We start from the raw sequence: 17,481 nt of genomic DNA on the forward strand, positions 1-17,481 counted from the left end.
TGAAAAGACAAGACCTCGATTACCGTCTCGATACATTTCGCCTCGACTACTGCCTCACGGTCATACACTCAAAAATCAAAGTCACTCAAGAATGGTTCACTCTATGTGTTGGTATGAATATGAAGGAAAACTCAACACATGAAAAAGACGGACTAAAATTCTGTGGACGACTGATCTCAAAGAAGGAAACAACCACTAATATGGAATGGGGAAGCTAACCAACTCTTCTCACCTGATCTACTATCTAACAATGCTTCCTAAAGGTCGATAGACACTAATGAGGATCTGACTAGAACTCCTGAGAACTCGACGTCTTCAAGAACTCTTTCAAGGGGTAAACACTCAAACAAAACTACATAAACACTTTTTTCTTGCATTTTTTTTTTTCATTTTTTTTTTTTTTTTTTTTTTTTTTTTTTTTTTTTTTTGCTACTGACTTTGGTAAAACTCAAAATACATATCATACTTTCTTCACATTATTCCTTCCTTGGGTAAAATTCTATTCACTTTGCTTCATGCCTTATTCTCAGGGTTCTAAATGATGAAGTTCCTATCTTCCTATAGTTGACACTGTTTTCAAGTTTCTCAGACTACAAGAGAAGGTTTGCATTCCTGATGACATCCCTAGTGGTTGTAAAATTTGAACTCAAGAGATCAACTGAGTTCTAATGAATACTGCGAGGTTGAGTAGCTCTTCATTCTACTCAGAGTTAGCTCAGAAGAGATCACTCAAAACAAAAAGAAAGGCTCAGAATCTCACATGGGTTAAGTCTCCACTAATGATCGATTAAGTTCTCTTAGAAAAGTCTACTCTTCACCTATCTAATACTCACATGGCTAGTGCACAGACAACTTCAAGACTCAAAATTCGTGGAAAAACCCTTAGCAAAAGCATAGTACAACCAACTAGACTCTATAACTATTAACAAGCAAAAACAACTAGACTCACGTTTCTAATCCAAAAATTAAAAATTTTGAACCCTTTTGAATTTTTGAAATAAGGACTATTGAACCCTTTTGAATTTTTGAAATAAGGACTAAAAATTCAATCCCCATCCCCAAACTTAAACCGAACATTGTCCTCAATGTTCTGAAGACTATGCAAAAATAATAGGGTGAAGGGAGAGATATTACCCGGTTCAGCGTCCTCTGCATGGGTTGCCTCCCAGAAAGCGCTAAGTTTAACGTCTTCAGCCAGACGAAACAGATGGTTCGAAAAATAGAAAAAAATTATACCTACTGGATTACAAATATGCGATTAACTGTAAACCAATAATCGATACATCTGTGGGTCCACCCAAAACACAAAGTTTTCAGTGAACGATAGTCTCACATTTTCGTAACTTGGTGATAGTGTAAGTGAGACTATCAAGAAAGAAGGGCAATCCCCAAACTTAGACGACAATAAGGTCGTTAAGTTTGGCACCGCACTAGAGAGAGTACAGACCGGATATAATGGGTCTTCATATGGATGATCGACAGATGGAGTGAGTGCTTCAAAATCTACACATGGTTTTGAGGGACAAAATACAAAGCAATCTAGAGGACTATCAATGACACCCGGACTTAAACTAGGGTTCTCTAAAACAGGTACTTCGGGTTCCTTCAATGGAGAAACCCTACTATCAGACTCACAATCCCTAGAAGTCGAGTTAGATAGTCCTTCTATAATTTCTTTTATCATGTTATCATCGGTGTCCCTAAAGAATTCTAAATCTTCGCCTAAATCAGGCGAGTCAATCCTCTCATTTAGCAAATTGGTCAACCATGATTCATCATCCTCAGTTGAGTCAAACGACTTCAAATTATCTTCAACTCTAGTGAACTCTTCATTATGGTCTGAATGGATTTCTGGTTCGATACAATGAGAGGATATCTCAATATCGGGCTCCATCGTTTTTGAGGTTTTAGTCTCAATAACGATGTTGTCGGGAGAGCTATACTCCTCTAAAATTGTATCCTCGTCATCATAGTACACAGGACATTGTGGACCGTACTCTACATTCTCATGGTGATCTTCTTCTATAATACTAGTTGTTATTTCTTGTAGAGTTCCATAGGTATTGTCATTCTTTTCTTCTAAAGTCTGACAAAACTCGAAAGTACTCTTTTGAAGATCACTAACAGTTTGGGTCAATGAAGATGATCCTAAAGATGGAGAGTCAATAGATTCACCGTTATCCCATTGAGGTTGAGACACGTGTGGAGCAGAAGACTCTCCACAAATCCTCCTTAGCTCACTCATAGACTCTTCATGAACCTTCTTTAACATACTCATAGTTTCGGCCAACGAAGATGATGCTAAAGATGGAGAGTCAATAGTTTCACCATTATCCCATTGAGGTTGAGACACGTGTGGAGCAGAAGACTCTCCACAAATCCTCCTTAGCGCACTCATAGACTCTTCATGAACCTTTTTTAACATACTCATTTCTTCGGCCAACGAAGGTGATGCTGGAGATGAAGGATCAATAGTTTCACCGTTATCCCATTGAGGTTGAGATACGTGTGAAGCATAAAATTCTTCGTTATAATGCATGTAAGAGTCATTAGTTTCAATGTTTTCCCATTGAGGTTGGAACACATTTGGAGCATAAGACTCTCTACTATAATGCATGTAAGATGATCTGTCAGGATATCTATAATATGGTTCATAACCTTCTTGAGGTTGATAATAATCCCTACGACCATCATTATGCACATTGTCTCTAGGATGACTACTACTATTCTGCCCATTTGCTAAATACCACCATGGTAGATTTGAAAAACTCTCGTCCCTTCTGCCATTATGTTGGGACCACGATCTATCCATTTCTCATCAGTTTTTTTTTTTTTTTTTTTTCTTTTTTTTTGGAAGACCGAAAACCGAAGAAGCCCTACGAAGATCTTATAGGAAAGCAAACACAATCAGGCTGACTCCACCAAGCAACCTAGACAAAATCTAGCAATGAGTGGGTTTGTCAGATTCACCTAAAAAGCTAGACAGCTCCTACTTCACCACAACACTTGAACTTTGACTGTTATAAAGGTTACTCGATCAGAGTAGTCGGTAAACAATTCTCCAGGAAGACAACCAACGATGAACGTTGTGATAGCCGTCTTCCTTCGGCAAACGTTTCCTCTTCTCGAGGCGGCCTTTTTGACAAGAATTGTTTACAAACTTTCCTCTGAGAATGCCTAGATAAAAGTCAATTTCCCGAGTTGTTTTTGAAGGGTCTTATGAGCTCGATACCTTAGGGGCTGATGTCTAAATAATATTTTAGCTTTTAAGTGAGGTTTGGGTTCGTGAATGTTGTTACCTATGTGGGCAAGAGAACGGTGATGAAATCCGTTTCTTATCTTGTAACTGGGTTAGTGCCCTTACTAGAATGATTACACTAAACAGTTCGGTCACAGCAATTAAGCACACGAATTCACACCAAAAACCCACTGACAGGAGATTCGTGGGTGTTCAAGAAATTTACCTCCCGTTCAAGACGGGCGATGACCTTTGTAGATGACCCGCGAGTGTTCCGACCCGAGGCTCCGTTTTGATTTTCGGTTACAATTTAATTAAGCCCTCCAAATTAGGGTCAAAACTTAAAAATAAAAATAAAACTAGAAAGTCTAAAAGTCTCTCTCTCACAAAAAAATAAAATAAAAATAAAAAATAACAAAAAAAATGTAAATTCTTCTTTTTGAGCTCCTCTCCTTGTTGCATCTTCTCCTTTGCTCCTTAGTGTTTTTCTACACCAAAAACGGAAAAGCAAGTAAAAGTGTCCAAAAATATAAACTTACTAAAAAAATATAGAAATAAAATTAGATTAAATTTAAACTAAGTCCCCGGCAGCGGCGCCAAAAACTTGATGGGCCTAAAAGGTTACCCTAAAAGGTCTCCACCCGCAAGTATACGGGCGTCAAGTAATAAGTCCGGTAAGACCAGTTCGTTCCTCAGAGACTAAGTTAAACTAAAATCTAACCTTAAAACTATTGAGATTTAAAAATGGTTTGATGGAGGTTTAATAAAAATAAAACAAAAAAAATAAATAAACAAAGAAATAAGTCGGTATTCAGAAAAGGGGAACCTAGGGTTTTTGAATCCATCCACATGATAATCCTAAAGATGATTTATTTGCCTTAATCAACTAAGTTCTTTGTTTTACTCGGGTTCTATTACATGAACGTTCTAGAAACCGGAAGATGTTGTCATTAAAATCAATAAGAACTTAAAAATATATGAAGATTTAATCTAAAAATTGACTTGCATATAAATCAAAACAATAACATTCTCATTACGGACTTCATCTAAAACCCTAGATAAGAAATTTAGTTTCTCATGGTGATAGATGGAAGTTTAACTAAATAAATGATGGGAGAAAAGTAGAAAAAGTTGGATTTCTTACTGATTTTGCAGCCAAACAGAGCCTTAAGGAATTGATTTCCTTCTGTTTTTCCCGGAAATTTGCCAAACGCACCCTCTGGGAAAACGATTTTCTCGTCTTCCCGGAAATGGTTTCCCTGAGAGAAAATTATTTTCTCATCTTCTTCAACCTTCTTTCTCTCTCTAAACTTTCTGTTTTCTCTCTCTTTTCTTAATCTCTCTGTTAATTCTCTCTCTCTCTATCTCTCTCACAAAGACATACTAATTATAATCAAAGAGATATAACATTAAAATCAAGAAAATATATCCATTAAAGCTCTCGGGTCTCTCTCTCTCTCTACAATCTCCTTCTCTTTCTTCCTCTGTAAACTCTCAATCTCTCTGTAATTTCTCCATCTCTCACAAATAAAAGAAACTACAGTTAAATAGATAAAAAGAAAATCATGAAATCAATGGTCTCGGCTCAGTTTCTCTCTCTACTCCTCCTTCTCTGTTTTTTTCTGTTCTAAACCCGTGATGATCTTCTCTCCAAAAAGCTCTAAAACCGATCATGCCCAACTCTTTCTTCTTCTTCTGTTTTATAGGAAACCAATAGGGATTTCTGTTTTGATTTCGGATTGAATCGAATCTCTCGGTTCAATCCGTTTCTCTCTCCCGGGTTTCTCTATTTCCTTCTTCTGCTTTAACCACGAGCTCTCTCTCTCTCTCTCTACAAAACTCAACCAACCCATCTCGTTTTGATTTCGAAATCTTCTTACTCCCTCTCTCTCGGGTCTCATCTCTTTTGTTTTGATTACATCTAGCTTTTGAGAGAGAAAGAAAATCTCTCTCTGTTCTATCTAAACAATTAATTGAAGAAAGAGAGAAATAAGAAATGCCTGAGCTGTCCAATCGGTTTTCACGTGCTGGCGCTGACATGGCGTGAAGATGGGCCGCTTCAGAGACCGTCGGATCTTCAAAACGCGGATCTGGACGGCGGACAAGCTCGGAAGCACCATAATAACTTGCTCGCGGGTGTATATGGACGTAAATTCTTGCCATCCCGAACAAGCGTCCCGCACAGCCCAACTGTGTACCGAAAATTCCATATTACGTTAGATTGCACGCCACGTGTCACTGTTGACTTGATTTTGATCCAAACTTTGACTAGCTATAAGTCTCTCATCCGAACCCCGATTTGACTTCCGTTTTCGCCTACGGGCTCGTCTTGGACTCTACTTTCCATCCGAGCACTAATATTGACCAAGAAGTCAGAATCAACAAATGACCAAAATGCCCCTAGTCTGTATTCTTTCCGACTTTATCCGTTTTGCACGCATAACTCTGTAAAAAGGCACCTGAACATAAAAGAGAGTAATTCGTGAGAGTAACTGCTCTAGAGAGACTAACTCGTCTAAATTAAGAGACTCAGATGGGACATTTTCATGTCTCATCACTTATGCAAGAGATCCTGGGGATACTAGTGTTAGACATATTAGACGTATGAGATCCCACTTAGAGCACAAGGAGACACCATGACGCAACAATGGCGCCAGAGGCTCTTGCACGAAGCTAATTTGGTTAAATTTTGAACTAAATCCATATTTGTTTAGAAAGATGTGTGAGTCTGAAAAAAGTTTCGCCCATCAATTTGTTTGATTTTGAATTGGATTTAAAAGTTAAATTCAAATTGATTTCAAAATTGGAGTTCGCAAAATGTTTCAAAAGATTTCGATGTTGAAAAGGGTTTCAAAAGTGATGGTGAATTTCATTAATTTTAGAAGTTTTTTAAAAAATTGAAATTAGGTTTTTTAAATCAGTTCAAAACAGTAGGTGGAACAACAACAATTTTTTTTTAAAAAGTTACTATCTGACCAAGATGCATCTGGGATGCGTCTAGGCTAGACACCAAGCCCGACCTTGGCCCAAAACGAGCAAAGCCTCGCTTTGGGCAACCAAATCTTGGGACCACATCTTCTTTAGGTGCTTATAGATATCTTAATCAAGTTGAAACAGACCACTAAATTACAAGGGAATTACTATGGGCCACCTACTACACTTTAAACTAAGGGGGGGTAGTGGTTGGGGACATTGGGGGACATTTTCATGTCCCCCAATGTCCGTGTTATTGGTTGGGGACATTTCAAATGTCCCCAAATGTCCGTGTTATTGGTTGGGGACATTTCAAATGTCCCCAAATGTCCGTGTTATTGGTTGGGGACATTTCAAATGTCTCCAAATGTCCCCAAATGTCCGTGTTATTGGTTGGAGACATTTCAAATGTCCCCAAATGTCTGTGTTATTCGTTCGGGACATGAAATTAGGGACATTTCAAGACAAATTGTTTTTGGGGACATTTGGAGACATTTTAGTGTAAATTTGGAGAGCTTTTGGAGAGAAAATGTCTCTCAAAATATGGAAGACACTTGGGGACATTTGAGTAAGGAAGATAATAAAAATAATTATTATTACCAAATCATATTATAATAATATTATCTTATTATTATATTACTATATTATTGTATTATTTTTATTATTATTATTATTATTATTATTATTATTATTATTATTATTATTATTATATTATTATTATTATTATTATTATTATATATTTGAGTAAGGAAGGTAATAAAAATAATTATTATTATCAAATCATATTATTATATTATTATAATATTATCTTATTATTATATTACTATATTATTGTATTATTATTACATTATATTATACTATATTATATTATATTATATTATATTATATTATATTATATTATATTATATTATATTATGTTATATTTGGAAATATTAATTAATTTTTTTATTTCATATGGTAAGACAGTAATAATATTAAAAAATAATAAATATCAACTAAATATCTATCAATGTCCACAGATATCCACGGATGTCTACGAAAGTCGAAAAATATATATTTGGAAATATTAATTAATTTTTTTATTTCATATGGTAAGACAGTAATAATATTAAAAATAATAAATATCAACTAAATATCTATCAATGTCCACAGATATTCACGAATGTCTACGAAAGTCGAAAAATATATTTTCAAAGTAGTAGGGCAAATTTATTTCGTATGATTAGACAATAATGATTACATTAAAATAATAAATGTCTACCAACTGCCATCAATGTCCTCAGATATCCACAGATGTCCACAAAAGTCGAAAAATATATTATTGAAACATGAGTACAAATATATTATTTCATATGGTTTGACAATAATAATAATATTAAAATAATAAATGTCTACCAATTATCCTTCAATGATGAGATAATAATAATAATAATAATAATAATAATAATAATAATAATAATAATAATAATAATAATAATAATAATAATAATAATAATATCCACTACACATTTTGTCCATGGATTCAATATGTTGAAATGTCCCCAGGACATTTTGTCCATGAACCAAATGTCTTGAAATGTCTCTGAGACATTTTGTCTATGAATCAAATGTCCTGAAATGTCCATAAAGACATTTTGTCTACGGACAAATGTCCCGAAATGTCTTGAAATGTCTCTGGAACATTTTGTCTCTGAGTGTCCTCCAATGTCCTGAACCACTACCCCCCCTAAATAGAGGCCCACTTTTTCTTTTCTCTTCAACAAGTGGGTCCCTCTAAAATGAAAACCCACTTTTCGTTTTTCTCTCCATTTTCTCCTACCATGTTAACATCACTCCTCTTTAGATACTCCTCTCTAGGTCATTCTTCTACCTCCACCAGACTCTATTTTCACATTTCCGTTCCCTGCGCTTAATATATCTATCTGTATATATAATATCAACTAATCCATATCAATTTCAACAAAGAAACATACATAGAACATGTACGTATCTATTTGTATGTTTAAAGTTCCTAAAGTTTTCCCATTCTAACTTCCGAAACTTTAGCTTTTGAACCAAACATAAGGTCGTCGAAGGGATACTACATTTAATATATATATATATATAATAGGACTTATGACACATACATTAGAAAGACTGGTAAAAAAGTATCAATTTAGTGCCATAGTTTTCTTAGATCACTGGTGCAAGCTGAGATTATTTTTCATATTGTAAAGTAGAGAAAGATTATTGGGTTCTAGTAAATGAAAGCGTAAATTTTGTTTTAGTTTCCAATTTTGTGACTACTTGACCCTCTAAAATTCGTGAACTTTTTTATTTTTACAACTCCTACTCTTGTGTCGTTTGACTTAAATTTCGCTTGACCCCATTTCATTTTTGTCCCCAAGTCCCCTGATTTCATTTTGCAAAATTACCAACTGTGTCAGCGGCTTTCGCTCGAATTAAAAATAGATTTCATCTTCTCCACTCTTCTTCCATCTCCACCACTACCACCATCATAGTATAATATTTTCAACAGCATGATAATGACTTTGAACATTAATTTGCAATCAGTTGGTCATAAATTGGGAGTCAAAATAGAATTAACCTTTGAAAAACAACATGTGTGTATAAGTCATCTCAACTCTTAGTTTGCAAAATAAATTAATCTTTGTAACTATTTTTTAGTAAAAGAAAGAAAAAGATAGCTAGCCAATCCCACAGTTCCGATGTCTTATAAGATTTACTATGCAGAGAGGAAATAAAAAAAAAAAAAAAAATTAGAGAGAGAGAAAAAAAATTAAAAAAAACAAATTGAGAGAGAGAGGAGAGAGAATTTTTTTTTTTTTTATGTTTGAAGGTCGCCAGGCGGAAAATTTTCCGACCGGCGACCTTCACCGGAGAAGATGATGAGGTGGCGTAACAGATGATGTGGCAGAGAGAGAAAAAGAGATGGAGGAGAGAGAGAGAGTAACGGAAAGTTAAAGATAACTGAAAAAGGGGGCCATACGGGTATTTTTGTTAATCTAGGGGGCCAGGCAGGAAGCTGGTCACAAAGTTGGGGGCCATTTGAGAAATAACCCTATTTTTAAAGATAACAATTTGAAAAAAGAAAACGTGTGCGGTATGCAATAAGACATTTAATTTTATGATCCGAACAGATTTCTTCAGACTAAGAAGGGAAGTACATGCTCACTAATTAGGAAAAATACAGCAAAATAATTTTATTAAAAATAAAAATTTGTTATAAATTGAAATTTATAATAAACAACTTTTAAACCAAAAAAACTATACAATCATAGTACTACTTAATCTCGTCTGCTGCTTCGATTACTGAAGTATTATTTTCACCCTTATAGATATATTGGTGTATATATTTAAGTGCATACATCTCATGTTCGGAATTCAAAGGCCTACTGAGTAGTTCTTTCGCATTAGGGTCCTTTGATGACTTCATCCCCACTTTCATGATCCGTCTGTACACAATAGCATACTAAAAAATGAGATAAAACAATGTGGAAACCACTTATATTATTAGTGTAAATAGATGACAACTTTTTTCTCCCTGTCCAAACTTAATATTAACTTCAGTCTTATTGACCCATATATATATATACTTTGAATGAAAAGTTCAAATAATCCAACTTTACAAATTTTATACTGATGAGACATGAAAATGTCCCATCTGAATCTCTTAACTCGGGTTAGTTAATCCAGTTCGAGCCGTTATTATGATGAATTGTTTGTTTCTCTTTCCCAGGGTGTTTCTACTGAATTGAGCGCGAGAAATAGATAAAACGGGAGAAGCACACATCTAGGGGCATTTTGGTCATTTGGGAAATCTGGTAATTTTGATCAACATTGGTGCTCAGATGAAAGTAGAGTCCAACGGCGAAAACGAGAGTGGAATCGGAGGTCGAACGAGAAATATAGAGCGAGTCAAAGTTGTGGTCAAACAAAATCAATTGACCAAGTCATCCAGAGACACATGGCACAAGACCAAACGTTCATTTGAAATTTTCAGTAGACGGGTAGGCACCGGCGGGACGTTTTCGGGATTAGATTCAGTTCTGATCCCATGCAAAACGAGGCAGGATACCACAGTACTTCCATGCACATCAAAGAAAATCGGACAGTCAGAGTTGACTCCGTACACCAGGCGTGATCTGTGAGGTGCGTTGCAACTTCTTAAATTGGCCCGCGATGCGCGATGAATACCCACTTAGCAGCTCGTCCAAGATTCTTTCTATTTTCTCTCTTCCTTCTCTCTCGTCTCTTTCAAACTGTTAGGAAAGAAAGAAATGGAGATTTCAAAAGCAATAAAAAAAAAAGGAAAGAGATATTGAGAGAGAGGCTGAGAGGGAAAGTTTCTCTTCAGGATTTACATGGAAAGCTGGATATACTTTGAAGATTGATAGTTGGTGATGGGAGGAGCTCGGGTGGAGAGGATTTTTTAGAAATGGAAAGAAAGAGAGTGATGGAGGCTCGGTATAAGAAACAGTGAGGATCATCACTTGGGGAGATCTCGGTTTTGGGGATTGATCCTCTCGAGCTCGACCTATAGCAAAACCAGAGAGAGAGAGAGACAGAGAGAGACAGAGAGAAAGAGGAGAATCATCTCTCCACCATTGAAGTATAGCCGAGAGCTAGAGAGAGAGTGAAAAAGATTATATCTTAAGTTCTGTTTCTTTTCTTCTTCTTTTTCTTATAACTCTTCTCTTAGTGAGAAAGAGAGAGTTAGATAGAACGAGTTGAGAGAGAGAGAGAGAGATACTGTAGAGAGAGAAAGTTTGAATTTATAAATCCATTATCATCTTCTTCTTCTTCTTTCTTTATCATCACTCGGTTATAATTATTAGAGAGAGTTTCTGTATTCATTAGAGAGAGAAAGAGAGAAGTTTGGAAAGAGAAATAAAGAGAAAACAGAGAAGGAGAAGAAAAACCAGGGAAGGAAAATTATTTTCTCACCTGGAAATCGTTTCCGGGAAGACGAGAAAATAATTTTCCCTAAGGTTCTGTTTGGCTGCGCAGAAGGAAAAAAAAAAGCGAAAAAAAGGTGTTTTCTTCTCCGAATCTTTTTCTTTCTTTAATGTTATTAATGTTTATCTCTCCCACCATGAATAGCTAAAATATCTTGCTAGGATTTGTGATGAAATTTTGACATATAATTTTGATATCTTCTTTATGCTTTAATATCTTGATGTGGTTTAAATGTAAAAAAAATATTGAATTCTTAGTTTCGATAAATGACGATTTCTTCATTGACTATGCTTTCGATTTGATACATTATACTTAGGTTTAGTTCTTTGATAGTGTATGCTTATAGATTGATAGTCAATAGTTGAAACTTTATATCAAGGCTTTAGAATTTAGACTTTAATTATTTTCGGCGTTAATTAGACTATTTTCCGGGGATTGGTACATTCGGTTACCAAAACTCGAGTGATAAAAAGATATGCATGATTAGGTCTTCATGAGAATGTGTTAAAATGGATTCTAAAATCCTAGGCTCTCTTCCTAGGTTTCTTTCCCCCCATTTGAGTTCGTTTTTATTTCCGTTATTTTATTTAAATATTTTTATCACCAAAGCAAATTTTCAAAAACAAAAACCGTCTTACTTCCAAGTCTTAGAATAGGTTTCACTTAGTCTCTGAGGAACGAACCGGTCTTACCGGAATTTATTACAACTTGACACCCGTGCACTTGCGGGTGTAGACCTATTTAGGGTAACCTTTTTAGGCCCATCATATACCCCTTTCAAAAGTCAGATTCTACACATAGAAAACATTGAAAATTTATGTTTGGGGAATTCATATGATCTGTTTTCAAGAAACTCAATACAAAAGAGAAAGGTTGAGTAACTAAACTCCTTAGCATCGTTTGAAGAAAATTGAAGTAAGATACTACCTTTTCTCGAGGGTTGTTCATCAGAAGGGAGCTTTCGGTTATTTTCCATAAACTTCATAGCCAGATAACTAAATCAAACACTTATCCCTAATCCTTGCAGCTTGAAAGTTGAAAAACACAACACTTAAGTGGTTAAACCTGACCAAGTATTGATTATATAAAGATGGTAGGAATTAAAGGAGTATAACTGAATAGAGATTGTAAACTTATTAGTTCAAATAGGAGATACAGGGAGAAGTAACAGCTAATTTTAAGGAAAAATGAGACGTTTTTCGGTCAATTAAATAGAGTAACAGATGGTGTAAATACCAAAATCTATAACTACTGTGTAGTTTTAAACAAATCTTTGATTGATTTACTAATATTTAAAGATGTAATAACATACCAAACATGAACAATATTGCCCACCAGGATTTTTTGAAAACCAAGTCCAAGTATGCCATCAAACTTTGACATGGTCCATATTGAGTGCAGCAGATTTACCTGCAACAGTAAAGATATAATGTATTGAAAATTTTATTAATACCTATCTTATTCTAGAGTAATAATAATTCATATAAGTGAATGGTGGGTATAACCAAACCATTTTTTTTAGGTATTTGTATCGCTGGATACTTCGAGTGAACATTGGAACCAACATGTATTCTCAATAGAAATTCAGAAGTAACAAAGCCCGATTCCAGTGACAAGTAAACACCAGCGAAACCAATTTCACCAAATAGGAGAAGTCTACGAGCCAAAGCCCAAAACAAAAGAAAGGAAAACTTGTTGAGAACCTAATTGCTCTGACTTCACAATATCGAAAATAAGTACATCAATTGATAAGAAAACAAAACACTTCACTGAATCAATGAATCAACTAAAACCATATAATTATCAATTTAAGAGATAACGAATCAAAAAATATTTGAAAATTTAATTGGAAAATTCATTGAATGACATCTAATCGATTTTCAATCTATTCTCAGATCTGAAACCCCAAATTCTGAAAAATGGATAATGAAAAATTGTGAGTAAAGATATAAATATGCAAAATCAATTGAAATCAGGATCAAATAATAGGAATGAACGAGTAAAGAATGAATTGTTATTACCACAATGTCCTTCACGAGAAGCTGATACTCTTGCGGTGAAAGTTCTTCCCAATATGAAAACTCATCTTCTTTCTATAATCACCCATCGATACAAACTTTAATTCTCTCTCGAGGAAGCTTTCTCTACAAAACAATGAAATTGCATTTTTTTCTGAAGAAAAAGAAAGATTCAGGTTAAATCCAAGATAAAAATCAGAAATATAAATTCATGGGGTAAACATTTAGGGCAAATGAGATATTAGGGTTTCAGAACTTCACTCCAAAAATACTATTTATTGACTGCACAAGGTGAAGGCCCAACTATACTATTAATATGACTTCAGTTGTTTAGTTTTCCAACCCCAATTCCTATATCTACTTCATTTTGGAAAAGAAAAAAAATGATTTAGAATTTCAAAAACAAAATTCAGGAAATAATAGATTAAAAAGATAAGGGGAAATCCAAATTACCTCTAAAACTATCAGAACTTTTCATTGGTTTAAGATTAAGAACCTTAATCTTAGGGTTTAGCTAAGATGAAGAAATTGAAGAAGTTGGAAATTTATAGAAAAGTAATAAACTTTAGAATGAGATACTCCAAGTCCAGTAAAATGACCCAAATATATATATATATATATATATATATATATATATATATGATTACCTAATAAGTTATATACTGCAACTTGAAAATTTTAAGTGCATAATATATATGGGCAGAAAACTTGTACTTTTTGCTCTTGCAGTTGGTTGCTAGTTAGGCTATTTAAACCGAAACCATCTGGATTCTACTACAAAAGCCATAAACCCTTTAAACAAAATTTACCTATTTATTCTGATTATGATTTCCATCTGCCGAATTTGAGTCTTGTTGTTGTTGTTGTTGATATTGAGCACTTTCTGACAATTCTCTGACTTTCTTAACAAAGGAGATGAATCAATATATTCAAGAGGAACTTGATGTAATAAAGAAACAACAACCATTGATCTAACAGTAGAAAGTTGACTTCCACTTGAACCAACAACACCAGAAGAGAATTTCTCACTAATTAGATTGATTAATTTTAGGTGAGGGTTTTTGGGGATTAGCGTTTTGTTGGATAATGGTCGCCCGAGGTTCAATAGAATAACGTAATGGGCGATTTTCATGTAAGGTTTTAGTAGGGTTAGGGTGTGAAGCGATTGGAGTGGGGGCATATTGAAGGTTGAAACGATTTTGATAGAAATATCAATAGATGAAGCAATATCAGAAACTTGGTTTGAAAAAAATCAAGTAGGCTTTGTTGAGAAAGACATTGGTTATCTAACTTCAATTTTACAAAACCCCATCATAACGGTATTGTAAGTTGTTATATCAGGCTTTACCCCAATTCTTCCATATACCCAAGCATCTTAAAACTATCATCAATTTTATCCTGTTCCATGTATATAAACATTATAAGTATAAATGTTAGGAACTATACCTAACACAGGCATTTCGTCGAACACTTCCTCTGCTTTCTTAAAATTCCCAATAGATATAATTTCTTGCAAAACCCTAGTGTAACAAGCAACATTTGCCTTCAACCAATTAGTTTTCATTTCACTCAACATATCAAAGCATCTTTTCCTTTCCCATTTTTGACCAAAATGTTGATCACACTTGAGTAATTCTCCCTATTTAGACTAAAACCCATTTTTCGAATCTCTTCTAAAAACATATAATTCTGAATCATGATCATATCCATAAGCAGACATCATATTTAACATCTCAATTCCATACCCAACTTTCTCAATTTGACAAATAGAGACAATTAGTGTCCTGAAAGTCAATTCTTCAGATCGAATGTTCATCAATTGGCCTCTCAATAAAACTTGATGAACCAATTTAAGACCTTCTTTTGATTTACATAGAACTGAAAGCAATGTATTAAGGGAATAGATAGAAGGGTAGCACCTGAAATAAGGGATTCTAAAGAACAAATCAATTGCATCTCCCAACTTATGTGCATCCCAATAAATTCGAATGAGATTGATGAAAACTCCTTCGAGTGTATCGAATTTTTTGACTTTTTTCTAAGTGGTCGGGGACTGAAGGAATTTGATCAAATTGGGAACATAAGGTTAGGGTTTTGAAAATGAAAGAATAAGGGGAAGGAGTTGGACTGCAATTATAGATGTTGAAGGAGTTGATGAGAAGTGAGAGAAGATTAGAGTACGGTTTTTCTTCAGATGATACTGATTTTCTTAGGGTTTCAATAGCCTGTTGTTCGTTGAAGTTTTCTTGCCATTTGGGTTCCAAATGATTTAGCTAGAGAGTGAACATCAGGAAGATGAAGAAATTGAAGAAGCTGAAAATTTTAACATCTTTTAGAAATTGAAGAGCCAGGCAGTTATGTTCTTCTCAATTGTTCGGTCAGATAATGGAGGGTCGTGAGAAGGCCGGTCATCTTCCAAGCTATCATATGTATGGGTGGCAGCTTGAACAATTGTAAAATGTGAGAAAAAAATTTGTTGTGAAAATTTAAAAGAATAGGCTGGTGTGGTTAATAGATAGGTAGTGTAACTGATGCTCCTCCATTGATGAGATGTAATGGTAGAGAGATAGAGAGGGGCGAGGAAGAGTACTTGTAGCCGTTTTCTGAACATGAAGGAGAATAGGGTCTTTGATATGAGGCTATGAGCCAACTCCCCATATTACAAACCACCATTTATTCACATCATAAAAATGTGCATGTGGATTTTGGATTTTTGAGTCAACAGTCCAAAATCTGGGGGGTAAACCCAAAAAAAATCCACTCTTGCCCAAAAATTAGTTGCAGGTCCAAATGTCAGTTTTTTTTTTTTATTCCCCTCTTGCCCTTGGAGGGGACATGCTGACGTTTTCCTGAAAAAAAAAAAATGTCTGGTAAATAAAATAATTTACCAGTACACGAAAAATTCAAAGTTTCAAAATTTTTTGAAATTTTGAAATTTTCAAACGAAATTTCAAATTCCCGCCCAGCAAACCATCTCTTCTCGGTAAATAAAATAATTTCCTGTACACAAAAAATTTCAATTTTCAAATTTTTTTGAAATTTTCAAACGAAATATTTTTTTCGAAATTTTTAAAATTTTTGAAATTTTAAAATTTTTGAAATTTTAAAATTTTTGAAATTTTAAAATTTTCGAAATTTTCAAACGAAATTTCAAATTCCCAGCCAAAATTTCAAATTTTTTTGAAAATTTTAAATTCCCGGGCAAATTTTGAAAATTTTAAATTCCCACCCAGCAAAAGTGTCTAGTACAGAAAAAAATTTCCAGTAAACAAAATAATTTCCCGGTCACAAATTTTTTTTTTCGAAGTTTTGAAATTTTCAAACGAAATTTCAAATTCCCGCCCAAATTTTCAAATTTTTTTTACGAAATTTCAAATTCCCGCCCAGCAAAAATGTCTAGTACAGAAAAAAATTTCCAGTAAATAAAATAATTTACCAAAAAAAATTGCGTTTCCCGGGAATTTTTCGGTGGCTGTTCCGTAATTTTCTGAACAGTACACATTCTGATGGACGGGTTGTCAGATTATTTTTCAGAAAAAAAATCGTTTCCCGAGAATTTTTTATGGCAATTTTGTAATTTTCGATGGCATGAACGGTAAATACTTTATTTTCTAAGGGCCCTTTACGTAATTTTGACCCCCAAAACTGACACATTGGACCTCCTTTACATTTTTAGGCAACTTTGGGTGGGATTTTCATTTTGGCCCCCTTTTTGGACCAATGACCCAACCCCTCTGTGGATTTTGGGGGAGAGATGGGGGTTATAATCTAGGAATTCATTATCAATAAACCACCATTTATTCACATCAATAACATTTTCATTTCTTAAATAAAATCCTTTTCATAATCTCTATCAATATTATGGCCAGGGATTAGTATTTTTCATTTATCCGATAATTGGCTACTTCAGTTACCACTCCATTAACAACAGATAACCCTAAGAAATTAAAGTTGGAAATCAACGACTGGACTTCCTAAATCGATAAACGTTAAGGAGAAGAAATACCCAACATTTTTCACTTTCTCTCCCTTTCTCTAAGTTGATCCTAACAGCATGAGTTTGGTTACTCTTACATTTATAGGGCACAAAGATTTCCCCGCAACTGATTTGATCATAGATTCGTTGTTTCAAGACTACCATAAACTTCAATCATTTGTTGTCATTCTCATTTATATTCAAGTATCTACTTTGGTTTTTCATTTGAAATTAGGGTTTATAATAAGTTTCTCTATAGGTTGTTGTTTGATTCAATTTCTTATCAGTTCAGAAGAATACGAAGACTCAACTTTCTA

The 17,481-nt window shown here is 34.3% G+C and overlaps 1 protein-coding gene, 1 long non-coding RNA gene and 1 pseudogene across 2 annotated transcripts in view; all 3 read right to left on the reverse strand.

Annotated features, from left to right (window-relative positions):
• Window positions 1–398: 398 nt before the first annotated feature.
• LOC147548622 (uncharacterized) overlaps window positions 399–17,481 on the reverse strand; it is a 29,458-nt gene continuing 12,375 nt past the window's right edge. Inside the window, exon 2 of the mRNA XM_086672632.1 lies at window positions 399–4,676. Coding sequence (XP_086528758.1) covers window positions 1,259–2,812 — 1,554 coding nt within the window. The 5' untranslated portion in view covers window positions 2,813–4,676 and the 3' untranslated portion in view covers window positions 399–1,258. The remainder of the gene's footprint in view (window positions 4,677–17,481) is intronic.
• Window positions 9,448–12,593, reverse strand: LOC147548623 (uncharacterized). Its single transcript, XR_015238546.1, has 3 exons — window positions 12,483–12,593; window positions 12,098–12,197; window positions 9,448–9,666 (listed from the first exon to the last, which is right to left on the reverse strand). It is a non-coding gene; the product is annotated as an uncharacterized LOC147548623 (long non-coding RNA).
• Window positions 14,322–15,861, reverse strand: LOC147548624 (pentatricopeptide repeat-containing protein At2g38420, mitochondrial-like; annotated as a pseudogene).

Source organism: Eschscholzia californica, unplaced genomic scaffold, assembly GCF_041429995.1.
Source record: "Eschscholzia californica isolate CP2 unplaced genomic scaffold, dmEscCali1.0.p SCAF_3, whole genome shotgun sequence".
In the NCBI taxonomy this organism is placed as follows: Eukaryota; Viridiplantae; Streptophyta; class Magnoliopsida; order Ranunculales; family Papaveraceae; genus Eschscholzia; species Eschscholzia californica.